The 24,531-nt window shown below is 44.7% G+C and overlaps 1 protein-coding gene across 1 annotated transcript in view; it reads right to left on the bottom strand.

The window, feature by feature from the left end:
* Window positions 1–18,359, bottom strand: part of LOC147449521 (prolycopene isomerase, chloroplastic-like) — a 39,765-nt gene extending 21,406 nt beyond the window's left edge. The window contains exons 1-3 of the mRNA XM_086521957.1: window positions 17,968–18,359; window positions 16,746–17,075; window positions 16,552–16,625 (exon numbers count right to left, since the gene is read on the bottom strand). Coding sequence (XP_086378083.1) covers window positions 16,552–16,625; window positions 16,746–17,075; window positions 17,968–18,321 — 758 coding nt within the window. The 5' untranslated portion in view covers window positions 18,322–18,359. The remainder of the gene's footprint in view (window positions 1–16,551; window positions 16,626–16,745; window positions 17,076–17,967) is intronic.
* Between the last annotated feature and the right edge of the window lie 6,172 nt (window positions 18,360–24,531).

The following is a 24,531-nucleotide window of genomic DNA, read 5'->3' as shown; positions in this document are numbered from 1 at the left end:
ACCTGGCATTCTTAATCTGGACCATGCGACGTCTCACTCCACAACCAATGTCACAATGTGCAGCCATGAGATCCAAACCCATAGCACATGCCTCTGACAAGGATAGCAAGATAAAAGCTGGGCCAACATCACGGACAAAAGAGTTCCAGATAATGGGTTCTCTCTCAACCTCCTCTCTAATCCTCGCTCTACTGCAAACCAGGGCTCTCTCAAGGATACCCAGATCTGCATACGAAAGGGGAGAGGTGAGTGACTAAAAGATGAGCGCCTGTAAAAAGTAACCAAAAGCCCAGTTGCCATGTGTGCTCATCATGTACACCAAACCTAGGCACCACTGTAGATAGTGGAAATCAAGAGGACTTCCTAGGCTCATTGCCAAGAGAAGGCCTCTAACAATGAGCATGGTCAGTAAGGCTCTGTAGTGCATCTCTGAGCAATGATCCCTAGACCCCATCCTGTTGCGGTAAGTTGACTATGAACTAGCACACATGCCCTCATATCATTAAGAGCCATTGAGCGCCCCCCCCCTCCCCCCCCCCCCCCCCCAAAAAAAAAAAAAAAAAGTTCTGAACCAAACACCTCTCCTGAGTGCAAAATCAAACAGGAACCTGCTAAAGAAAGATGCACAAATAACCAATGGCTTAGTTTCCAACAGATGGACTAGCACAAACTATTGAATGACAAGACATCAATCCAACCTAGAAATCCAAGTAGTGGCAAGTCAAATGAGGGCGCAACTAACTAAAACAATGTGCCACGTCCCAACTGGGGCTATCATCTGAGCCCACCAACAACCCATGTTGACTTATGCTAGTTAAAAATGGGGTCCGGGCACTAGTAGCCAAGCAAGAGCGCCTGTCTAGTGACATCCAGGAACCCCACATTGCATGGAACATAATGGAGTGTCATCTACATACTCCTGATCAAACAAATCTGCCTCCTCTGCAATGGTATATGTATTAGAGTGATGGAGGGAACCTGTCCTCACAAAAAATCTGACATCATTCAAAGAACAAATAAGGAGTTAGAGGACCACCTAGACAAATCAAGCGGGAAATGGTGAAGGTGTTGTTGACAGCTTCTGTAACATCCCCCCACAATCTGCAGTTAGCCCTAATTCCCCTTTTGAGTCTTCCAAAAGTTCCATTAAATTTTTCTATAGCCACGGATCGGTAGACTCCACAAATAACTCCAGTTCTTCCGGTTTTAAAGATTGTTGCTCTCTTGTCGACTGTTGCTAAATTGGCTTTATCTGACATAAAAATAATTCTAAATGAATTAGTGGATTTATAAGTGAGAGGGTTTTCTTGCTTGGAACACCAGAAAAAATAATTCTAAATGAATCATTGGAATTTTAAGTGAGAGGGTTTTTCTCACTGGAGACATCCGAGTACAGAGTATTCCTAGTGCGTCATTCAAAGTAATGATGGGAGCACTGAGAACGGGAATATCTGTAAGGCCACCAGGAACGGGTACTTCTGATGCGTCACATCGGATGGGTGGCAGGGAGCATCGGAAAGAAGTATCCGACCATCCGGAAACGGACATCTTTGATGCGTCATAGGATGGGTGACATAGAGCATGAAGGGGATTGTACCATAAGTTTGATAGGAAAGGACTAGGTGATGGGTATTCCTGATGCGTCACAAGGTGGGTGACGGGTGCATCGGAAAGGGGATATCCATAGTCGAGAGGAAATCCGAACTGGAAAGAGGAATACGCATAAAGACGCAAGCACAAGAACAAAGATGGGTTCTGAGAAGCTTTTCTTAAAAAGCAAAAAATTTGAACGAGTTTTCTGGGAAGAGCAAACTCTTTCCCGCGAGGAATCTATGTCTACATTGCATTTGTGCATGTGGTTACATCCAGGGACGCCTGGGAAGTGTTGTGAAAAGCATTGTTTTAAACTTATAAGGTTTTATTGAGTTTTTGGGCAGGTTCAGACCAATTTTAAAATATGCCGGCCGCCCACTTAATAAGTGGGTAGCCACTTAGAAAACAAAACCAGCCAGCAAATTCTCTCTCCCTATTTCGGGTAGAGCAGCGCACAAAAAAATAAAAAACCGGCCGCGATCTCTACGCGAGCAGCTATTCGTGCCGTGGCCAAGGAGCTATAAAAGCACCACATACCCTCACTGAAAGGGAGTTACCAACGTCAGCAAGAGAAGACTCTGCCGCCAGATAACGTAAGAGATCGCGAGACTATGAAGCATGGAAGTCGCTTTTCCCGCGCAAGAGCGACAGGTATCTATTGTGGATTCGACATACGAATTGTTGTCACGTGTTTGCGTGTGTTTGTAGGTACTTCATCGCGAAGGAGAAGCGAGAAGGCTTCAGCTTTAGCTTGGGAATTCCGAGAACGGAATTCGGAAATTGTCTGTGGGGTCTCGACTCCGAGTACAGATGGAAAAATGATTGAGAGCTTGTCTCTTGGATTTCCCTTACGGGAAGGAACGACCATCGAGTCAGAGATTTAGAACGGAGGGGTTTTCTCCGGTTCTTGTGCTTGTAAAAAGATTCTCCCCTAAAAAAGGATTCTCTTTAAGGGGGGGGGACCAACCCATCTTCTGGTCCCAAATACTGTGTCGAACTTCTCCCTCAACTCTGTTTAGTTGAAAGATTATTTATTTTCATCTTGTTGATTATTCGTGTGCGCTCCCGTTTGTGACATCGACAATTGCTCGAACTGTTTTCCAAACTCCCGCAATAAGTCTGAAACTGTGATCCCTCTCTCTCTCTCTCTCTCTCTCTCTCTCTCTCTCTCTCTCTCGCTCGCTCTCTCTCTCTCTCGCTCTCGCTCTCGCTCTCGCCTGATGAGAGGAGAGGCTAGCCAGTCTCAGAGACATATCACAGAATTCTTTAGAGCTGCCACTGGACACTCGGAGGAGTTACTACCACAGCAGAGCTCGTCGCCTTACACCAGAGGCATACTGATCGATCGAGCGACTGAGCTGGGGAGATCCAGACGCCCACGACTGCGGAGGACTACACAGCATCCACAGAGGCTGCATCAGAGGATTCAGGTCACTTTGGCTCGACATGCACGACGCCCGGTCAGACTACTGACCATGGAGGAGATTGATGATATCCTCCAACGACCGATGTTGGATCTCCTGTGATCTAGCTATCACAGCTAGTTGTTTAGCTACTTAGTTCACACCTAGCAGCAGTAGCAGTTTAGGATTCCATAGTATTTTATTTTGTCATTCTGTCATTTTGTCATCTTGTTACTCTGACTCTGTATGAGATCCACCACATTGTAACATTCTGGTCTCATAGGTCACTTTGGCCTTTTGAAGACGTTAATATAACATTTCATTTCATTTCTCTCTCTCTCTTTCTCTGTGTGTGTTTCATGGTGTTCTATTGTCTCCATCGTCTCCTTTTTCGTTGCACACTCTGACATGGGATCAGAGCATGGTTTATGCTAATCTGCCATCGCCCATGTAGAGGAGACTTGCTGGAGAGTTTTCATCGTGAAGAACCATTGCTGCCCCACCTGCATTTTTTTTTACCCTAGCGTTTTGGGCAGCTTGATGGCATTTTCAGCTTTTGCATCTCTCCTCCCCCCAGCACCTCCTCTCCTACACCCATCTGCTGGCGTTTTTGCTTATGCCTCAGCATTTTTTTGCTGGCCAGCGTTTCTTGCAAGCAGAGGGTTCCTCTCCACCAGCGCCTCTTCTCTCACCTCTTATGCACCAGCATTTTTGAGGGCCTTGCGTTTTCTACTGGCTGCCTTCGGCGTTTTTCAGCAGGAGGTCACAACACACCTTGCGTTTTACAGATTAGTACCATCAGCGATCGGTTCTCGTTCTTTGCCGGAGCTTCACCATCCTTGGCACCACGAGTTATCCATTGATGTCCACTACAGTCTATTGACCTTTTGCTTTCAGATATGTTCCTTGCTCAGCAACTCTTGCTTCATCCCCAGCCGGTGTCCAGACTCCATCATCCTCGGCTACCCGAAGTTTCTTTACTGCTGCTCGGCACCGTCTGTTGGCTACATACACTCAGATTTGGGACTGTTTTCCCTGATTTTCAGCCGGGAGTTTGTGCCCCACCCGTCCTCGTGCCCCAACCTTCAGCACCTGGTGTCCGCCGACACACTGAGGATAGCTCAATGCTCTGTTTACAGCAGCATTCCAGCCCCCTTTGCTGCGTTTTCCGGCATCGACAGCACCTTCCCCTTTGCCTCGTCACGTTCCTTTCAGTTACCCTTCCTGATTCACAGGTCTTTACCCCCTACCCACACCGGTGTGGCGCTTACACGGCGTGTTTTCAGATTGCATTTCAGCTTTGCTCCTTCTCCGACACTGAGACGTGGACTCAGATATAGGTTCTGGCACAACAGACGGATCTCCCTCGACATTGTAGATCTTCCCTCCTCGAGGTTCTCTTGCCCTTGGGAAGATGCAGGGGATTGGTTTGGTACAGGTACTTATGTGGATGTGGCTTGTGATTTCCATCACTACTTCTTCCTCAGTAACCCTCCTTCCCTCTCCCTTGACTATTGTCTTCTATTTGGGATTTCCCTATCCACCTCCTTCATTGGTTCTCTGTATGATAGACCTGTGCCTGCCTCTTGGCACGTCAGACACTTCTTTTGGACATGTTCTACTAGATATGAGTATCCTTTGGCATTTGGATGCCTGCAGGGTCTCTTCCGGCACACTGCTCCATGGTGGCTCTTTTGCCTTGCCTCTACTTGGTAGAGCCTCTTCCTTGCTTCTGCTTGGTTCTGTGGCTCCTCCACTTGTAGTTTGGATGTACCTATGCACTACTTACACGATGAAGACCTCCTGGATGATTCTTGCTTTGCTGGTCTACTCTGAGGCTATGACTTCTACATCACCGGTCATTCTTCCCCTTGCATCCTCTCAGCCGTCCTCTACCTCACCACATTCCATTACCTTCCCAGGGGGGGAGTTCTCCTATGTCACATGTCTTCATGACTTGCACTTGCAGACTCTCTTGGATATTTTGTCCAGACCCTGGTGGTGGATGTGCTCCCACAGGTTGACTTTCCCCAGGATCTCTTCTGGCTCTCTTTTGTCCGATATTGTGTGTGTACCATGGAACGACAGATCATATTGCAGCTTATATATACCTTCGAGACGACTCTTCTCCGGGAAGATTGCAGATATTGCGGTCTCTACATGGATGGATTGCTTATCCTGTCATCTTGTCTACTATGGTGGACGATGCCTTCCCTATCGAGCCTCTTCTTCCTGCTCTTCCTCCCTCTTCTGCTCAAGATTCTTTGACTTGGATATGCTACCGGTTTCCCACCTCGGCAATTTTCCTCTCCTCGTGGTCAGGGTGTTCCTCTTCAGGGGGGGTCCCCATGTCTTGTCTCCTGCTGCTACACTGGGTTTCCTCCATCTCAGTGGTGATCATCACCGATGGGCTATTGAACGCTCATCTTAGGTTACTTCCTCGTATAAATCCTCTTCAGCGACTTATTCCGTAGCTTGCCACTTCATCAGCTTCCTTGTGTGACTTGATCAGATTTGCCTTACCTTTGGTCATCATCACATTGGTGCTGTACGGATTGTCATGTTGTTTGGCTGGCGTCATCATCCTCTTCTCCGGGATTCACATCTTCTCCAGATTTACCAGGCATGTTGCATTTCTTCCTCGACAGCTTCTCCGCATCTGTTGTTGAGGGGGGGTATTAGATTTTTTGTCATCACCAGATGCTTCGCACCTTGTCTACAAGCTCCTCACTTTCACGTGCACTGGCCCTTGGTTGTGGGTTGGCCACCCGTACACCTGCTGCACAGGGATCTCAGGCACATTTAAGGTTGTTTTAGCACATTGCCCACTTAGACCTGTTTTGGTCACTTCACATTCCCCCATTTATATTGGAGGGTCATATATTAGGTGGGGTGATTTATTAGACATTTGCCCGACCTACCCCTGTTCTCCTATATATAGGAGCAGGGGTGCCCTCTATTTGCCATCTGGAGTATATTGGCTTGCCAGCCTTTCGCCATCTCTCTCTCTCTCTCTCTCTCTCTCTCTCTCTCTCTCTCTCTCTCTCTCTCTCTCTCTCTCTCTGTGTCTCATGGTGTTCCATTGTCTCCATCCTCTCCTTTTCCACTGCACACTCTCACATTTCTTGCATTGTTGAACCCACTTTAAAACACTCTGCTTGGTAACTCGAGAAGTGCTTAGATTATAGTATTCCATAATTCTACAATACACAAGGTGTGACCCAGTCCCAACTTATATAAAAGTCAATGGGTGGAGTCGGCTTACATAAGAATGTATTTGTGTGTGTGTTTGTGTGTATATGTGGGTGTGTTTGTGTCTTTGTGTGTGTGGTTGTGTGTGGCTGGTGTGTTTCAGGGTGTGCACCTGCATGCGCGTATGCGCGTGTGTGTTTTGGTTTGCTTTTGCGTGTCAGTGTGTGCACGGACGTCTATGAGTGTCTGTCTGTGTGTGTCAGTGTTTGGGTGTGTGCGTGTTTGCTCTGTATGTCTGTGTGTTGTGCGTGTCAGCATATCTCGGCAGTTCGCCTTTGCTTCACGCTTGAGGTGGAGCCACCCCAGGATGTGCAACCAGAAAATTCGTTGCTTGCTTTGTGGGCTTTCTTCTCCCAACTGTTCCCCTCGTCTGGTGGAGCACTTATCGGATTTGGCCCTCCCGACATTGTCACCTGTTCCTCTAACCTGTTTACTGGTTGCTTGATAGCAGGCCTTGCCATTCAAGCTGCCAACTCCTTCCTTTCTCGGGCTGTCGCTACCTTTTAGTGTTGCCAACAAATCTCTCAGGTGTCTGGTGCTTCTTCTCGCCCATCCTCCTCCCTAATGGTTTGGTTTCCTCCTGGTCGCCTGGTGGTCTTGGGTAGCATAGCTACCCCCTTACTACTTACTTGGAGGACTCTTCGCTCAACAAATACGAGGTGCCTATCTTCCAGAGACATTTGTGGATACCTTCTCCTCTCGGCCCTCCATCGAGTTCCTAGTGCACTTTTACCCTTGCTAGGAGGGGGTTTTGTCACAAGTTGGTGACATGGCGTGGCCAATTAGAAGGAAACTGGCCGAGAGGACAAGAAGATTTGAGCCCTTGAGAAGTGGCCGAGAGGCTTAAGGGGTTAGAATTTACAAACCTAACCCCCTAACAACTTGAAGAACTTATAGAGCAACGACTGAGAAGCCTAAACCTTGAAATACAAAAGCTTGACGTTTGCCTGATTTCCGTAAATTGCGCTAACATGCTGATAAGGTAGGCTGTACGGATTTTTGCATTTTGCGCTAGGCTGGAAAGCTGGCAGATTTGCGCATGCTTTTGGTACCAGATGCTTTTGGGTGCAAAAGATTTTGGATCAAGTGCTTTTGGGGCTCTTCTTTTGGGCCTCCCTTGTACGTTTATAAATGCCTAGAGGGCATCACTCTCGAGAGCATAGTGTCAAAGGTAGCAACGGAAGATGCAATGAAGACAAGAACTTGCTCATGATCCGGTGGACACCTCGACTCCGATCTAGAACACTTGCAATGCCACATACATGAAGAAGGCACCTGTGGAGAAGAGAGATCACTGAGGTAGAAAGACACGACATTTGAGAGAGAGAGAGAGAGAGAGAGAGAGAGAGAGAGAGAAAGAAAATAGTCGGTGCTAAACCAAAAGCCTCAAGGTGAAGCTCTAGTATCTGAGGAGTATCTCCTAAGTCCTCCTTAGACTCCATTGACTTCTTGTGTATCTCTTCACTAAGTAGACTGGAAAGTACAACATCATAGGCCAATTTTCCCTCGGGCGCAGAGTTACTATGCAAAATATGTCCCATGAAGAGGGTAAAGAGCACAATAAGAAGATGGACCGCACTTTGTCGTCAAATTTAAGTCCTTGTCCTCCATCCACTTGGCATCAAGAGCAGGATAATTTCCTAAACTTTACCAAATACTGTAGTGTCAGCTTACCTTTCACTTTCCTTTCCTTGTGAGCTAGGACCTGTTCAGGAATGTTGCTTGTCCGGTACCCTGTCCACTTGTACTTCGCCTTTGCAAGGTCTCAACAGACTCACATCAAATGCATTGTGAATCTTCCAAGTATCTAGTAACTTCAATCTGAAGGATACATCATTTATCTTTTCCTGTATCTAGAAAGGTCCATAGTATTGCATACTTAACTTTGGAAAAAGCCACTCCTTACCCTTCCATTTTTGTAATCGTGCTTTCTCAAATCCAAATAGCACCCAATCATCTTCCTTCAGCTAAAGTTCACGTTGATGCTTGTTTGTTGCCTTCGTATGCCGTGCTTGAGACTTCTCCAAAGCCTTCCGTACCTTGGCAAAAGCAGTGTCTAGATCCTGTGTATTCTGATCTGCTTCAAAAATCTTATCTTTGGCGCTCAGAATGTGTGGAACCTTCCTAACACCCTAATAATCTCATATGGTACCTTCCCCATAAACATATGAATTGCGTTGTTGTAAGCAAACTCCAACACCAAGGGCAAAAGCTTCTCCCACTAAGTCTTTGATCAGAGATGAATGACTTTAACAAGTCTAAGACCATCGAATTGGCTATCTCCGACTGCCCATCTATCTGCGGATAAAACGAGGACGAGAATTTAAGTTGTGCGCCTATATTCTCCTGTATTGCTCTCCAAAACAAACTCATGAAGCGGGGATCTCTATCTGAAACTATAGATTCAGGTATACCATGTAATCTAAAAATTTGTGACACAAACAGCTTAGCCAAATGGTCGGCTGTTACTGCTTTCTTTACCGGAATAAAGTGAGCCTATTTACTAAACCGATCGATGCGCACTCCGAGTCTTTGGAAGATAAAAAATGAAGTCCATTGCTATACTCTCCCAAGGTCGGTTAGGACAAATGAAGTCCATTGCTATACTCTCCCAAGGTCGGTTAGAAAAAATGAAGTCCATTGCTTTACTCTCCCAAGGTCGGTTAGGAATGGGTAAAGGTTGTAGGAGACCAGGTGCCTTGTGTCGATCAAACATGACCTTTTGACACACCAAACAACTGCGAACAAACTCGTCCACATCCTTTTTGAGCCTTAGCCAAAGGAAATATTTCCCCACACCTTTCAAGGTGCTTTAGATGCCTCTATGCCCAGTAAAATGTGGACTATGACACTTTGTCAAGACCTTGTTCCTCAACCCCTGAGTAACACACAACATTGTCTTTTGCATTAAATAACCTTCCTATAGAGCATAGCCTGCAACTGTCTCTCCACTTTGCAAGGTCAAAGATGTCAGCAAAATCTGGATTTGTGGCGTATTGATCAACCATAACCTCAAAGTTCTAATGGTGATCAGCCGATATCTGTGGCTTTTGAGACAATGCGTCGGCCACCAAGGTCTTTTGCATAGCGTGGAAATGAAACTGAAAATTAAACTGCGACAAAATGTTTGTCCATCTCATCTGCTTATTCAAAAGCTGTTTTTGGGACAAGAAGTATCTCAAACTCTAGTGATCGGTCAGCATTGTATAGTCTGCTCCAGGTAGAAAATAATGCCACTGAGTAAGAGCATTAGGAAGAGGATGGTGTAGGAGGGCCTCTTTATTTGCCATGATCTTATGGAGGTGATTAAAAATTTGACAAATAGGTGTACGCCATGTGTGCAAGAATGGTGGATGTGTAAGAGATGTGTAAGAGTAGTCAAAGGATGCACTTTTCCCCTTAAAAAGAAGATGAACAATTTTATAATCTTTGGCCTTCCATAACTCCCACATATGATCTCCAATTTAAGCAAAGATCATAGATCTACAATCTACGTGTCAAGCTCTTTCCATAGTAGCATATATGGTTTTACCCACTAGATTTTAAATTCCATATTGGGGGGAAACTTTGTATTCAAATACACTAGTCGTTTTGCTTTTTTGAATCCAAAAGTTGTCCTTTAATTACTTTCTTAATACTAAAGGTTTGACTTCCTTAAACTGCAAAATAAAGAGGCCCTACTAGACCCCATTCTCTTCCTAATGGCATGTATGATTGCCAATAGCTCCTTCTCGTAGATTTGTGAAACTCGCTCTGGTCACGAGAACATTCTACTCTCATAAGAGACAACATGGCCCTCCTACATTATGACTGCCCCCAGATTGCGTCCACACTCATCACAGTAAATCTCAATTTTTTTTTGCAAATCTGGTAAAATCAACACCGGACCACTTGTTAATTTCTTCTTAAGAGTCTTGAATGCGGCAATTTCCAATGGTCCACAAGAAGAGAAAACTCCTTTCTAAGTCAAAGTGTGCAGAGGAAAAGCAATCTCCACAAACTTTCGAATGAACCACCTATAGTGCGAACACAAGCCCCGAAAGCTATGAACTTCATGTAAATTTGTCAAATCTTGCCAGTCTCTGATTGTCCATCTTAACACCCTTCAAAGCGACAATGTGTCCCTCTTTTTCCCATTAACCACCAATCTATGTTGCCATAATACCTAAAAAACCTGTAAGAGATGGTGTTGTGCTTTGAAAAACACGTAAGAGATGGTGTCTGTGCTCTACTTCACTCTTGAAGAATACGATGATGTCGTCGAAAAGGTGCCCACAATTGACCGGTACTCTCTGAAAATCATGTCCTTATCCTGTTGAATGTTGCAGGAGCATTTGTGAGACCAAAAGGCATCACCAAATACTTGTACAATCCGAAGGATGTCCTGAATACGATCTTGTATTACAGGAGCGATCCTGATCTAATGATAGCCACTATTCAAGTCGATTCTGCTAAAGCATGTAGAAATCTGTAACCTCGGTATACAAGCAACATTGGCAAACAATAAGGTGATATACTAGGCTGAATTAGATGCTTTTCCAAAAGCTCTTTCACTTGGTTCATAATTTCCTCATTCTGGGCTCTGCTTGCTCTGTAAGGTGGCCGGTTCGGTGGCGTGCTTCCGGGAATCAAATCAATTGTGTGATCTTCACGTCGCAGTCTAAGGCCGATTGGTGTCTTCTTTTGTTGCTTCCCCTTCTTCTTGTTACCATTGGGTTGGTTTGGCCCCGTTGAGCAGACATTGGCCTGTCCGTTGGGTACGTCAGCGCGTCGGCGTGCATACCAAATTCTTGCTTGGCGTAACCCATGAGTCGTTGAATGGAGCCCACCTTTTGCAAGCAGTATCACCGAATCTCCTTGGGCAAACCGCAACAAAATCGCTCAACTTGCTGGTAATTTTCTTGAAAAAAGAAGCTGGTAGAAAAATATCCCAAAACTGCTAGCAATAATCATCCAGGGTGTCTACTTTGGTCCTCCGAAGATGATTCCATATTGTGATAACATCCTCTTCGTATTCTTTGGTGAGCCATGTAGAGGCGAAAACTTGTTTGAACTTTATCCATGAGGTGGGTGCTTCCTTTCGCAAAAGTAGTATCCACCACCAAGTCGTGTCGACCACCAAGTCTGGGCATTGCCTTTCAAATAGGAAGATGCTCATTGTACTTTAGAGAGTTCGGAAAAGCGTCTTCCCGAGAAAACAATGTTGAATTGTTGTATGAAAGCAAAAGCTTTGTGGGTGTCTTTATATCCCGAAAAGGTGCCGAATTTAAGTGCTCGCCCACCCTCTTTAAAGTCCTTGGTCTTCCCACCCTTTTGTTCGAGATGGTTAAACTAATTTAATCTGTAACCTGGTATCTGCCTCGTTCCAAACATTGACTCGTTCGAATCAAAATTGTCCAAGGACGACGTATCCTCGTTGGATTTGTCAAAGTTTTTTCTGTGTTTCCGAGATCCTTTACGAGATCTGCTCTTCTTGGATCGTTTGTCCCTATTGTTCTTCTTGCTCGTCCGACTCTTTCTCCGCTTCTGGTGCTTCCCGTCCTCCCCGCTAGAGTCGGAGGAAGAGAAACTCTCAGAGCTGTCTAAAGACAAAGATGAACTGGGATCATCCTCAAAGCGTACACACTTCTTGGATCTGCTAACTGCTTCGAATGTAGATTTCCGACCTAGGGAGTGGGGATAATCTGTTCCGTGACTTTTCTTTCAAGAGTTGTGCAAAGACTTCATTTGACCGACCTGCTGCTCCACTGCACTGTCAAACTCATCTTGCAAGTATAGTCTTCCCTTATCTGCACTTAGCTTAGCTTTTTGTTTCATTGCCTGCTTGAGAGGTGAGCGGATGGCGGCCTTCCATCCCGAATGAATCTCATCAAGTGGATGATTCTTCATAAATTTCGTACACTGCAGATCCTTGGCGTATTTGAGCATCTGGTTGGCACAAATGTCAACTTGAAGTTGTCGTTGGGCTTCCATCCTTTCGAGGTCGTGGCCGTACTCAGCTCCCAAGTCCTCGGAAGAAGTCTGACTCTCGCAAGATCCTTCGTTGGTTTCCTCACTCAAGTTGTCACAAACTGCTGACGTGTCAAGTCAGTGCACAGCAGAGCCAACCTTCAAATCACAGCCGAGGGGCCTAAACCGTATGAAGAACAAGTAACAGAAGAAGAATGTCCTACCAACTTATAGGGACCCCATCCGATGGGGCCCCATGACATAAAGGAATTAAAAAGCAGGACCCACACACACACACCAAGAATTACACAAAAATTGATGACGTGGCAGCTGTATGGACACTCCGGATTTTCCGCTGACATGATGACGAGGCACTGTACGGATTTCCGCATTTTGCACTGACTGCTGATGTGGCAGTTGTACGGATTTCGATGATTTACGCTGGCAGCTTTTGGGCATTGCTTTTGGACCAGATGCTTTTGAGTTTGAAGGCTTTTCATGTAAACTGCTTTTGGGCTTAGGGCCTTTAAATATGAGGCCATGAGCTCACTCTCGGCATTCTTCCTGGTGAAGGTGTAGAGTCTGGAGTACCGGCTTGTACTGTGTTGATGCAATATAAAGAAATACCGAAAGGGGCGCCAAGGTTTAGGGTCAATACTCTTTGGGGTGGAATTCCGCCACTCCGTGTCGCATGTCGTCTCTCTCTCGCTCACTTCAATTGTTATTGAAGTGCTAAAAGTCTGTTCAGTCTGTTCTTTTTCTATGGGCACGTGGTGCCCGTCTTGTGACAGTGGTATCAGAGCATCAGGCGTGTGCTTTTCTAAAAGCATACCCCTCCTACCAAAGAGGAGACAGACCAAGATCGCACTTCCAAAGTTCATTGGAAATTTTAGCTTCATGCTCCATTCGGACACCGGACTTATTAGCCACTCCCACCCTTACTTCATCGCGCATCGGGCCCATTGCCGTCTTCACCGCTCATGTCTTACAGGGCATAAGCCATAAAGATCACTTGCAAGAGAAGGATCCAAGATTTGTTTCGAGCTGTTGTTTTTCTTAGATGCAGTGCCATGCAATGATGGATTTCTATAGCTACCAAGCCGCATGGCTTCTGACATCTTCCTTCGGAGTGTAACTTCTGGCAGAGTGGGGTATCCTGAATTGCTTGCCATGGAAACCCTAGCAGATTATAACTTGAAATTTCTCGACATCTCCCAGTAGATGTCGCTTCACGAGCTAATGACCTTGGAGGTCCGATGTGACTGCTATGTCTTGGGACTACCATCACCGCCACAGGAACACTGTCTGTCCAAGAGCTTATGGACCATGGTGCGGTCAGTTACGACCTTATGAAAGGAAACTAACCCTAATTTTTTGGTGCACGTTTCAAGATGGACATTCAGTCGACTTTTCGAGCTCGACTGATGTTGAGATTGCTTTTTAAGTTTGAATTTTGTTTGAGTTCTGTTTGAGAACTTGTTTGGTGATCCTGTTTGAAATTTGTTTGAAATGGATACTGTCTGTTTTGAACCTGTCTTGGTGCCGATTTGAACTGTTTAACTCTAGTTTTAATATTGGTTTCAATGATTGGTGATTTTACTCCCGGGTGGAGTAGTGAGAAATGATGTTTGAGAATGCTTGTTCATACTCATGGCCCGGACCCTTGTGGTTATTTGCGGGAGGGAGTATTGAATGATTGAAAAGTGCTATTTTTACTCATGGCTCGGATCCTTGTGGTTATTTACGGGGGGAGTATTGTTGTTGTTACTCATGGCCTGGACCTAGATGGTTATTATTAAGAAGTCTGAGCAGTCGTTACTCCCAGCACCTCCAAACGACGCAGGATGCGGTCTGGGGACATTTGGTTGTAAAAGGCCTCTATATCTCATGGCCCGGACCTTTTTAGGTTATTTGCGGGAGAAGAGACTGGTACCCCTTTCGGTATTTTTATATTATTGCTCACAACAAAGTACAACTCCCGAGGGTCTTCTGCTCTCAGACTCTATGTCCAAATGCTCTGCAAAGTAAGGCCCCAGGGGCTCTTATAAACAATACAAGGGTTGCCTAAAAGCAGAGTCACGAAGAGCTTCACTTCTAAAAAAGCACATTAACCCAAAACATCTACTCTCAAAAGCTAGAACTGGAGACTCCAATAGCAGACCGCAGCCTGCGTCGCTTGGAGGTGCTAAGAGTAACCACTGCTCAAACTTCTTAATACTTCCCCCGTAAATAACCATCCACGTCTGGGCTATGAGTAGCACAAACAATACTCTCCCCAGAAATAACCACAAGGGTCTGGGCCATACATAAAAACAACACTTTTCAAACATTCAATACTTCCCCCACAAATAACCACAAGGGTCCAGCCATGAGTATGTGCAAGCATTCTCAAACATCAATTCTCTTCGTACTCCCAGGAGTTAATCACCAATTATTGAAATCACTATTAAAATCAAAGTCAAACAATTCAAATTGGCACCAAAACAAGTTCAAAACAGATACCACCCATTTCAAACAAATTCTAAACAGAATCCTTAAACAAATTTTCAAACAAAATTCACAAAACTGCTAAATCAAATTCAAAAAGCATTCTTGACGTCATTCAAACTCAAAAGTCGACTGGGCTTCCGTCCAAAAACCTACACCAAAATTAGGGTTAAATTTCTTCTATAAGGTTGTAGCTGACCACTGCATGATCCATAAGCTCTTGGACAAACAATGTTCCTGTAGCGGTGATGGTAGTCCCAAGACATAGCATTCACCTTGGACCTCCAAGATTATTAGCTCGGGAAGAGACACCTATTGAAAGATATGCAAAGACGGCAAGTTGTAATCTGCTAGGGTTTCCATGGAAGCATTTCAAGATACCCCACTCTGCCAGATGCTGCACTTTGAAGGAAGATGTCAGAAAGCATGTAACTTTGTGTAAAAATTTTCTTGAAAGCTTGCCAAGTCCTTGGAGTGTGTGGCTTGGTAGCTATAGACATTGAACACTGCATGGCACTGCTTTTGAGAAAAGCAGTGGCCCGAAAGATCCGCCTACGTCAAGACGTAGGGTCTTGGGTTCTTTATGGCTTATGTCTCTTATGTCAGAGTGATGAAGTTGGGAGCGGACCCAATCCATGATGGACTAATGGTGGGAGTGGCCAATCAATCCGGGGTAGGGACACGAATATTCTTTGGAAAAAAAGTTCTGTAAACTATGGATGTGCCATCTTGCTCTGTTTGCTTTTTGGTAGGACCGGTATGCTTTCAAAAAGGTAGACGCCTGAAGCTCTGATACCATTGTAATGGGACGGGCACCACGTGCCAATGGAAAAGAACAGACTTTAGACGCTTCCAAACAATTGAACCAAAGAGATGCACGACACACGCGACGCGAAGTGGCGGAGTTCCAACCCAAGAGAGCACTTGCCCCAAAGCTTGGCGCCCCTTTCGGTATTTCTTCTTAATTCTTCAACATGGTACAACTCCCATGGCTCTGCTCTGCATCTCCCGCGGGTAGACTGCCAGAGTGAGAGCCCATGGGTCATATTTAAAGGCCCTTGGCCTCTAAACGCAGTTTACATGAAAAGCATTTGAATCTAAAAGCATCTGGGTTTCCAAAAAGCATCAGCGCAATTTCAGAGAATTTCGTACAGGCTGCCAGTCGTCAAACACCAATGTGAAACGCGGAATTCTGTATGGGCTGCCATGTAGCATTGTCAGCGCAATTTGTGGGCATACGTAAAGATTTGTGTGCGTGCGTTTTTTTTTAATATCTTTAGGTCCTTGGGGCCCATCGGACGGGGTCCCATAAGTTGGTGGGAAGTTCTTTAAAAATTGCCCCACTCAGCGAGATTCTGTAGGTAAAACTTCTTCTACTGCTTCTACTTCTTCTGTTGCTTCTTCTTAGGGTTTAGGCCCCTCGGCCGGGATCTACAAGTTGGCTAGGGTTGGGTCTGGGAAACCCCAACCCGCAAGGTCTTCAGTTTCTTGACACGTCGGCAGTTTGTGACAACCATCGCTAGCACCATCTCCAGCATTTCAGCGTTTTGCATTAGATTAGCCCTAGTGTTTTTGCATCAGATCAGCATTTTTTGCAGGACACATTTAGCCATTGTATTAGCATTGTGCAAGTAATTGAAAGCAAGTACTTGCTCTACCAACAGAGCAAGGGGGCCCTTGAGGGTGGTTGGGACCCGACATGCTGTATCATCTCTCTCTCTCTCTCTCTCTCTCTCTCTCTCTCTCTCTCTCTCTCTCTCATTGTCTTCAGTTCAGTTCAGTTTCTTTCTCTCTCTCTCTCACACACACACACACACTCACAGGAAGCTCTCACACACACACGCACACACTCACAGGAAGCAATTACCTATCAGCAAGTAGACCACTCAGAACAAAGCATTCCAGATCGATGAGGTTTTTAAGAAAAGGATCTTTGACCACCTGGGATGGAAATCATACTGTCAACACAAATCTTAGCGTCTAGCTTTCTGTCACACATAAAGCCCTCCACGTTAAAACGTGTGCAAGTAAAAAGTTATTTGATAGAAAAACACAGAGTACCTCAGTAGTAACATTTGAGAATGGTGCAAGAAGCCTTCCAAAGTGTGCGATATTTGGTAGCAAGCGTGGCAAAAAGCCTCCCACTGTTAGTAAGGCACCAAGATCTTGCCTCAGCGCTGCTGCTGGCAGGGAGGTCGCTGCTCTGGCAAGAGGTTCCATGATCTTCTCCAGCTCTCTCCACTCTCGACCAGCATCGACACCTCCGACCCTGCAGATCTCAGCCTCATATGCAGCTGAGTCTGCTGTAAACTTGAAAATTCCTTCTGGGAAATAACCAATCCAGCTGTCATATTGTACACATTTCACTTCTTCGCCGATTGCATCCAACACCTGTATATTGATGAAAGATGCATGAGGGAGAGGTTCTAGGGCAAGCAACTAGATCTAAACAAGTGCAAAGCAAATAAGGCAATGGGTATTTTCAACGGACCACAGGCTAGGAACACCTACATTATACATAGGAACTAGAATGACCAAGATATACACGCTGTGTTGACAGGCAACCACTGCACAATTTATTTACAACTCAGTACCAACTAGTGTGAAAGGCCAAGGAACTCAAGCATGTTGTTGTCCACCCAACCGTACTCCTCTTATAGGCCTCCTAGCCTACCTTTAGGAGACCCCTTGGCATCTCGTGCTTGGCCGGCCTTGCCAAGGCCATGCCCCCCTGTTCCTACCCTTGTCCTGACATAGTAATTTGTTAGAACTTCCTTATTTGGTGGGCAGGTAGACCCTGACCCTGATAGCCCCACTTTGACACGAGAGAAAACCTTAATTAAGCCCAAAAGGAATTTGTTAGAACTTCCTTATTTGGTGGGCAGGTAGACCCTGACCCTGATAGCCCCACTTTGACACGAGAGAAAACTTAATTAAGCCCAAAAGGTTGCAGGAAACCACAAAGACAACCAACAGAACAGCAAATAATATTGTTAACGTATGTACCACGATCCAAGAACCACTGAAGAAACAGATTGTCGTGCATTCATGGCTGCAGCTGAAGCCGAAAGGGGCAATAAACACAATTGAGCTTAAACTCCTTTTCTCAAAGAACACAAATTATAGTGCACAATATAAGGCAGATTAGCAACCATCCTAAACACTCCAAGTTTAGTTTTAAACATCCTTACATGCTTCTGATAGTTGCCTCGTTTACTCCATAAGACCAATCAAAGTGGACATTCATGGAAAAAGCCAGCTACAGTATGATCAAAGAAAGGACCTGTTTGAGGGGGTTGATGGAGGGCTTGGTGGAGAGACCCGCATGGAACGAAGGGCCAGAATCAAAATGGAATCCCTGGCAGACAAAGGAGTGACCTGCCCCGCCGGGTGTGTCGTGGCTCTCGCAGACTATGACCTTGAGGCCGTACTTGGCCAGCATGGAAGCACAGCAAAGCCCACCAATGCCTGCTCCAATCACCACTACATCGACGGTTTGGCTGGAGGTGGGCCATTCCTGGGCTTGCTGGGGCAACGGGGTGGCCTGAGCTCGAAAGATGAACGCCTTGCTGCACCTCCTGCCCGGCAAGGTTACTAGTGAGACGTTGGGCTGCGCAATGCTGCCCAGCAAGGCCATCGTCACCTCACAATGGGATTAGAAAACATTATATAGCGATCCCGTTATTATGGCGAGGAGCAAACTTGGCCACGTGAAAACTCAATTTTCCAGCGTGCATTTGTTCACACTCAGATATATCAAAAAACACAACTCGCCTGCAAACAAACCACAGTGTGCTTTGCGGTTACCTCGGGCATGCAACGAGGTCAGGCCACCACCAGACTCCATTTTGTTCCGAAAGGGAAAGGCCACTCGTATGTCGCATGAGCCCAAAAATTGGACGTTTGTTCGTGAACCAATGGGTTGCTGCCACCTTGACAACACACTCTTCGTTTTTGATGTTCCGTGCAATCTAAACCTAGCCTTAGGCTACCTCCACATCGTGTGACCAGGCTCACCTAGGTCTACTTAGGTTGCCCACATTTCCTATGCGCAAGCTTGGGCTCGAAGACATGGAAGCCAGCTGTCAAAAAAGCATTTGTTGCACACGAGACAGACAATAGCATGGGCATCCAAGAGCCCCTGCCCAAGGTTGTTGAGTTGGCAACCTCGGAGCAAAAGACCAACGCATCATTCGAGCTTTTACTGCAAAAGAGCAAATTGGCCTCATGCATTTTTTCTGCAAAAGCTTGGTGTATGAAGCTTCCTTCTTCATACCGCCAAAGAGGTCTCAAGGAACACAAAAATTGTATTGTACCAAGTCTCCCTTAATGGGAGAATCTATAATATACAAATGCCTATTGGAGGGGGGACCGGCTCCACATAAATCTGGTCCTCAACTGTTGTCATGTTCTCTAAACTCTCTCTCTTGCAAAAGTATTGTTCATGCCTATTTAATCAAGTGTTATGATTAAGTTGCTACTACCAATTAAGTTCACCCTCTATGCTCTCAAAGAAATCTCACAAAGTTGCTCACTCTAATTCTCTTAATTCCGCTATTCTACAAGTTATTAGTCCATTTCCATTACAGTTCATGTGGTTGAGGAGATCGCCATATGTGGAGTTTTTCTAATAATCTCATACAAGATGGCACCAAGGGGGATATTGGGCAAAAGTTGCCAACAAGATAGTCTAGAGGTCCCTATAAACTGAAGGTTTTGGGATCTAGATGGCTAGCCTGATTTGGGAGCTCGTCTAGGTAATCATGCATGTACAATGACAGCTACACGATGGAAGACCTCTTGAGGAGTTTGCAGATGCTCGGACATTGATGTTGATAACCCAATATGAGAAGCCAGAATATGAGAAGCATGAAAAAAAAGAAGAAAACAAAGAGTGGCCACTCTTTGAGGATGAAAAGGTGTGAAAACAAAAGGGATCCAAAGGATTCCTCCTTTGGTGTGAGTTACCTTGATGGATTACAATGGATAGAGTACATCATCCTCCACATATGCATAGAAAACTTTGTCATAGCTAAGAAAGGCTTACCAACCAAACTTCAAGAGTATCCTTGTGTGCTAGAGGAAATGATGCACTTTGAGTCAAACAAACTATTTGGTCAAGACAATCAAACCATGTTTTAGGGGCCTCCACGAACCAAGCTACAAAAAATGTCACGTTATCATAAAAGAGCAAGACATCGAAACATTACAAGCTCTTATGTCAACTCATTATGACTTATACCATACCTTTAGTATACTCTTAGAAGAAAGGCCAAACCAATATAAGTTGACAAAGAAAATATTACAATGTTCACCACTATGTGGCTTGCCAATGGCAACCTAGAGTATGCACTACAATTTTTAGAATGCATAGTTGTAACTGGTAGTGTTATTGATTTTGAGCAAACTTTTTGCCATTCTTCTTGACTTTGGCAAGGACATGCACTATGAGTTATCATAGGATGATGTTCATGGACAATTGCCTCTTGTTACAACATGTGACGACAAGAGTGAACCTCACAACCCATGACGACAAAGATGTGCAAGATTTTCATAGCAAAATTTGAGTTCATCACGAGCTCAAAAGAGAGAGAATATGAGGGAATTTATGAAGGTGAAGACAAAGGTTGTCTTTGCAAAGCTAATGAGGTGACCCTAATTGCTACAAATGCTAATAAAGTCAAAAGGGAAGAGACCTATATGACTGACCCATTCCTTGAGGAAAAAGTCAAGCAAAAAGAGTGGATTTCTATACTTGCAACCATATAGACTTGTGCTATCCATTCTTAGCTTATATCCCTTGTGACAAAGATGGCTTGGATATAGTGCCCACAAGAGTGATGATCCCTATTAAGGGGAAAATTTCATATGGAAGCTCTAAAAACGTCCATAAAGATGGCTTGGATATAGTGCCCATAAGAGTGATGATCCCTATTGAGGGGAAAATTTCATATGTCAACACCTCTAAAAAGGTCTATAAAGATATCTCCTTTGACATCAAACATGAAAACTCTCCAAGTTATTACAAGCTACTTTGGTAAGTCAATCCAATATGATCTGTGAGTGGATCGATAGTGTTGATAAGTGGATCTCACTATAGATGAGACTAGAACATCAAGAAATTAGGAAGTTAAAGAAGACATTATGAGAGTGTAGGTACACATCCTTTATAACATACGAGTTGAGGTTTGGAGCAAGATTTTTCCAGATATTGCTCAACTGACCAAATCTAGAAAAAACTCTTGCACTAAAAAACTCTCTTCAAGAAGACGGAGCAAGCTTTTCTCTCTCTCTCTCTCTCTCTCTCTCTCTCTCTCTCTCTCTCTCTCTCTCCTTCTGTCTCTCGTTACCTCTCCCTATCTCTAGTTCTATCTGTATGTCTCTGTCTCCCACTCCTTCAATCTCTCTCGATCTCCCTTGTTAAGTATGGAGCCTGATTTACCCCTTGTAATTTTCTATATTAAAAATGCACATTTATAAGGCCCCCGTTATGAGGAGAAGCCATTGTGCGTAAAGAAAAATCACTCGCCGAAAACCAAAATGTTTACGTCCATCGGCGGAATATTCTTTTTCGCCGGAATATTATGATCGGACGACGGCCAGAAAGTGGTTGAAAAACGATCGATCGATTGGCCGATTGGCTAGTGGCCGGTAGTCGATGGCCGGTGGCCGGTGGTCGAAAGTCAACAGCCGATGGTCGGTGGCCGAATTCAAAAGCGGAGGGCGGCCTTACATGAGCGGAGTGGAGGGTCCGATTTGGACTTATCTACACAAGGGCGGCTACACATGGTTGCCTCTCATGAGAGAGGACGGCCTTTTTGGCCTATAAAAGGAGGCCATTTCTACACACATTTCATAGTGTGAAGTTGATGCAACAAGGTGGGTGTGAGGTGATGAGAGTGAAGCAAGGCGGGAGCTCTATTAAGGGTATAATCCCTTTGTAACCTACGTCTTGTTTTGAAGTACTAAAGCCATCGAGTGGCTGCTTTCTCGTGGACGTATCCCACATTGGATGAACCACGTATATCGTGTGTACGCTCTCTCTCTCTCTCTACTCTATAATCCCTTGTGTGTGTAACTTCTCTCTCTATTAAGTAATCTACTCAATTATCTACTTAGCTACGTCATATTTCCTGACGTCCCTCTCTCTCTCTCTCTCTCTCTCTCTCTCTCTCTCTCTCTCTCTCTCTCTCTCTACCTCAATCCCCTCTCCCTTTCTATATACCTCCCTCTTCCTCTCTCTCTCTCCTCTCTCTCTCTCTCTCTCTCTCTCTCTCTCTCTCTCTCTCTCTCTCTCTTAACCCCTCACATCGACTTCCTACAATTGCATGGGAAGCAAGCAAAAAAGTTCAAAAGACACATAAAAACAAGATCTTGAGTACGCAATGGATGCAAGACATAAAGAAGTGGTTTGGGAGATGGGATGCATTACACTTGCTACATGATCCCTCACCAAGTGAATGAAGCCTTTCTTCAACGCCAGTGTATTATGCTTGGGAGGAATTCGGTGGGTCACGCTTCATACATTACGCCATCCATATTGCCCCCAACTATAAAACGATGTTCTTCGCTAAAGAGGAAACCGTTCGCACCCTTACATGCTTGAGTCTATCCCCTTGTTAGCGATACACACTATCGTAGCCATTCGGCTAAGCTTTCACTCCCTTTGACACGAGACGTGGCGTTGGGACAATGGAAAAGAGTCGAATCAATTGTGCACATTATTCTCAATGCAAGTTCGAGAGTTTGAGTACCACATGCTACTAGAGTGCTCAGCTTTTGGTCTCATCTAAACTTGCTTCCCTCTCATTTCTAGCCATGACTTAGGCCTACACACTTTCTCTCCTAGCCACAGTGTGGGCTCTCCATTGTGACTCTCATCACCACAATTTGGAAAATCAAGAATCACTCATCAGCCGCTCACATACTATATAGCATGTAACTTTGGTCCCATAGGTCATATTTGACCTCCGAGGATGATAATAAAATCTATCTATCTAACTATCTCGCTCTCTCTTCAAACTCTCTCTCTCTCTCTCTCTCTCTCTCTCTCTCTCCCTTCTCCCTCTATCTCTTTATCCCCTTTCTCTCTCTATATCTATCTCTCCCCCTTCTCTCTATATCTATTTCTCTCTCTCTCCTCTCTCTCTCTCTCTCTCTTCCTCTTCTGCCAAGATGCTTGCAACTAAGGAGAGGAGCTTCATAGCATTGACAAAGACTTTAGTAGAGGATTCGTGCCATGCTATCTTGACATTCAAAGTGCAGATGAGGATAGAATCATGAGACATTATATCACCCTCTTATATTGGGCACCCATTGTATCAATGATCACACATACCCCACACACTTTCAGCTAGTAGCACTCATATATTCATTTTAGCATCTCTTTTTTGTACCCATACATGATATCAGTTTCACTAGCCAATAATGGTTTGGTCTCACATGACATTTTGGCCACTTGAAGATGTTAATATACCATTTTATTCTCTCTCTCTCTCTCTCTCTCTCTCTCTCTCTCTCTCTCCCCCCCCCCCCCCCTCGCGTCTGAGTCTCACTTTTCTCATAAAAAAGGGGAACCAAATTTTGCAAAGCTGAAGCAGCATTGTGTAACCATCTCTTATATTCTTGATCAATGTCCAAGAAACGTGTGCTCAAATTCCTCCGAGGAATATCTCAAAAGGGATTTTTGGATGTTGTGAATGATTTTTCCTGAACACTATTCCCGATGCTTCACCATCAAGTAGTCGAATGAGGAAACTTTTACGATGAGCCCTTGAGCTTCTCAAGCTTTACAGCCTTCCAATTCCTTGACAATGTCAATGTTCTAGAAAAGTGTGCCTCAGCTTAGCCTTGAGCTAGCTAGGATCAACCACTTGCACTTTGGCATGAAATTGAAAGGCAAGGTGGTGGAGGAGGAGAATTTTATCAAGAAGGAAATGAAAAAGTTTAGATATAGATAAGAGAAAGATTTTGCAAGTTGTAATGAAATAAAAAAGGACTTTAGATGGCTATGTTAAAGGTGAAAGGGAAATGAATGTGCGCGTGTGCGCGCACACACACACACACACACACAAAGGAGTCTGGCAAGATGGTTGGTGGAAGTTTTTTTAAATTCGTGTTTTTTCTTAATGTGAATGTGCATAGAGTGAAGTGATGTTAGTATCTATGTTAATTGAGGAGTAGTTGCCAATCTGCATTACAATAGAGAAGAGGTTTTGTATGGCCTCAAAGGTAATATTTGTGGTTCTTTCTATGAAATTTTTTGCCGTCACTACACTTCAATGTGCATAATAGAAGGTATACCTATTGGGTTCAAAATAAAAAATCACCACCTATATAGTGCAAGGACACTCTAAAGAGAAGAAAATTTAATGGGAAATGGTCTTTTCATTTCCTAAACTCACCCTTCACTTCACTTATGTACTTAAGATGTTTTGAAAGGTTTATGATGAGAAAGGGATTGTACTTTAGAACCAAGATGAGATGGCTGGTCTAATGCTGAATTATTTGAGTCAAATTATTGGCCACTCAGAGATCCAATCCAAGGAAGTGGATGAAGCCAAAGTGACTTTGCTTGAAAGTGTCGAGAAAAAGGTTCCCCAATCGGAAGACATCCGCCTGGAAGGCTCTGAAGATGAATGCTCATTAGCATTGCAAGCTCTTGTCAAGGAAAAGTCCCCCGGCTAGGATGGGTTGGCGGCTGGATTCTTTAGAGAATTTTGGGATGATCTCAAGGTCCAAGTCACACGGTTGGCTAACCAAGCCTTTACCAAAGGGTCGTTGGATACAAGTGTGAAGAGATGGCTTATCAAACCCATCCCCAAACAGGTCCGTTCCTCTCAACTGA

Source organism: Adiantum capillus-veneris, chromosome 10, assembly GCF_014529385.1.
Source record: "Adiantum capillus-veneris isolate H3 chromosome 10, ASM1452938v2, whole genome shotgun sequence".
NCBI classification, from domain to species: domain Eukaryota; kingdom Viridiplantae; phylum Streptophyta; class Polypodiopsida; order Polypodiales; family Pteridaceae; genus Adiantum; species Adiantum capillus-veneris.
The sequence above is the reverse complement of the archived record's forward strand: the minus strand, read 5'-3'. Positions and strand labels throughout refer to the sequence as shown.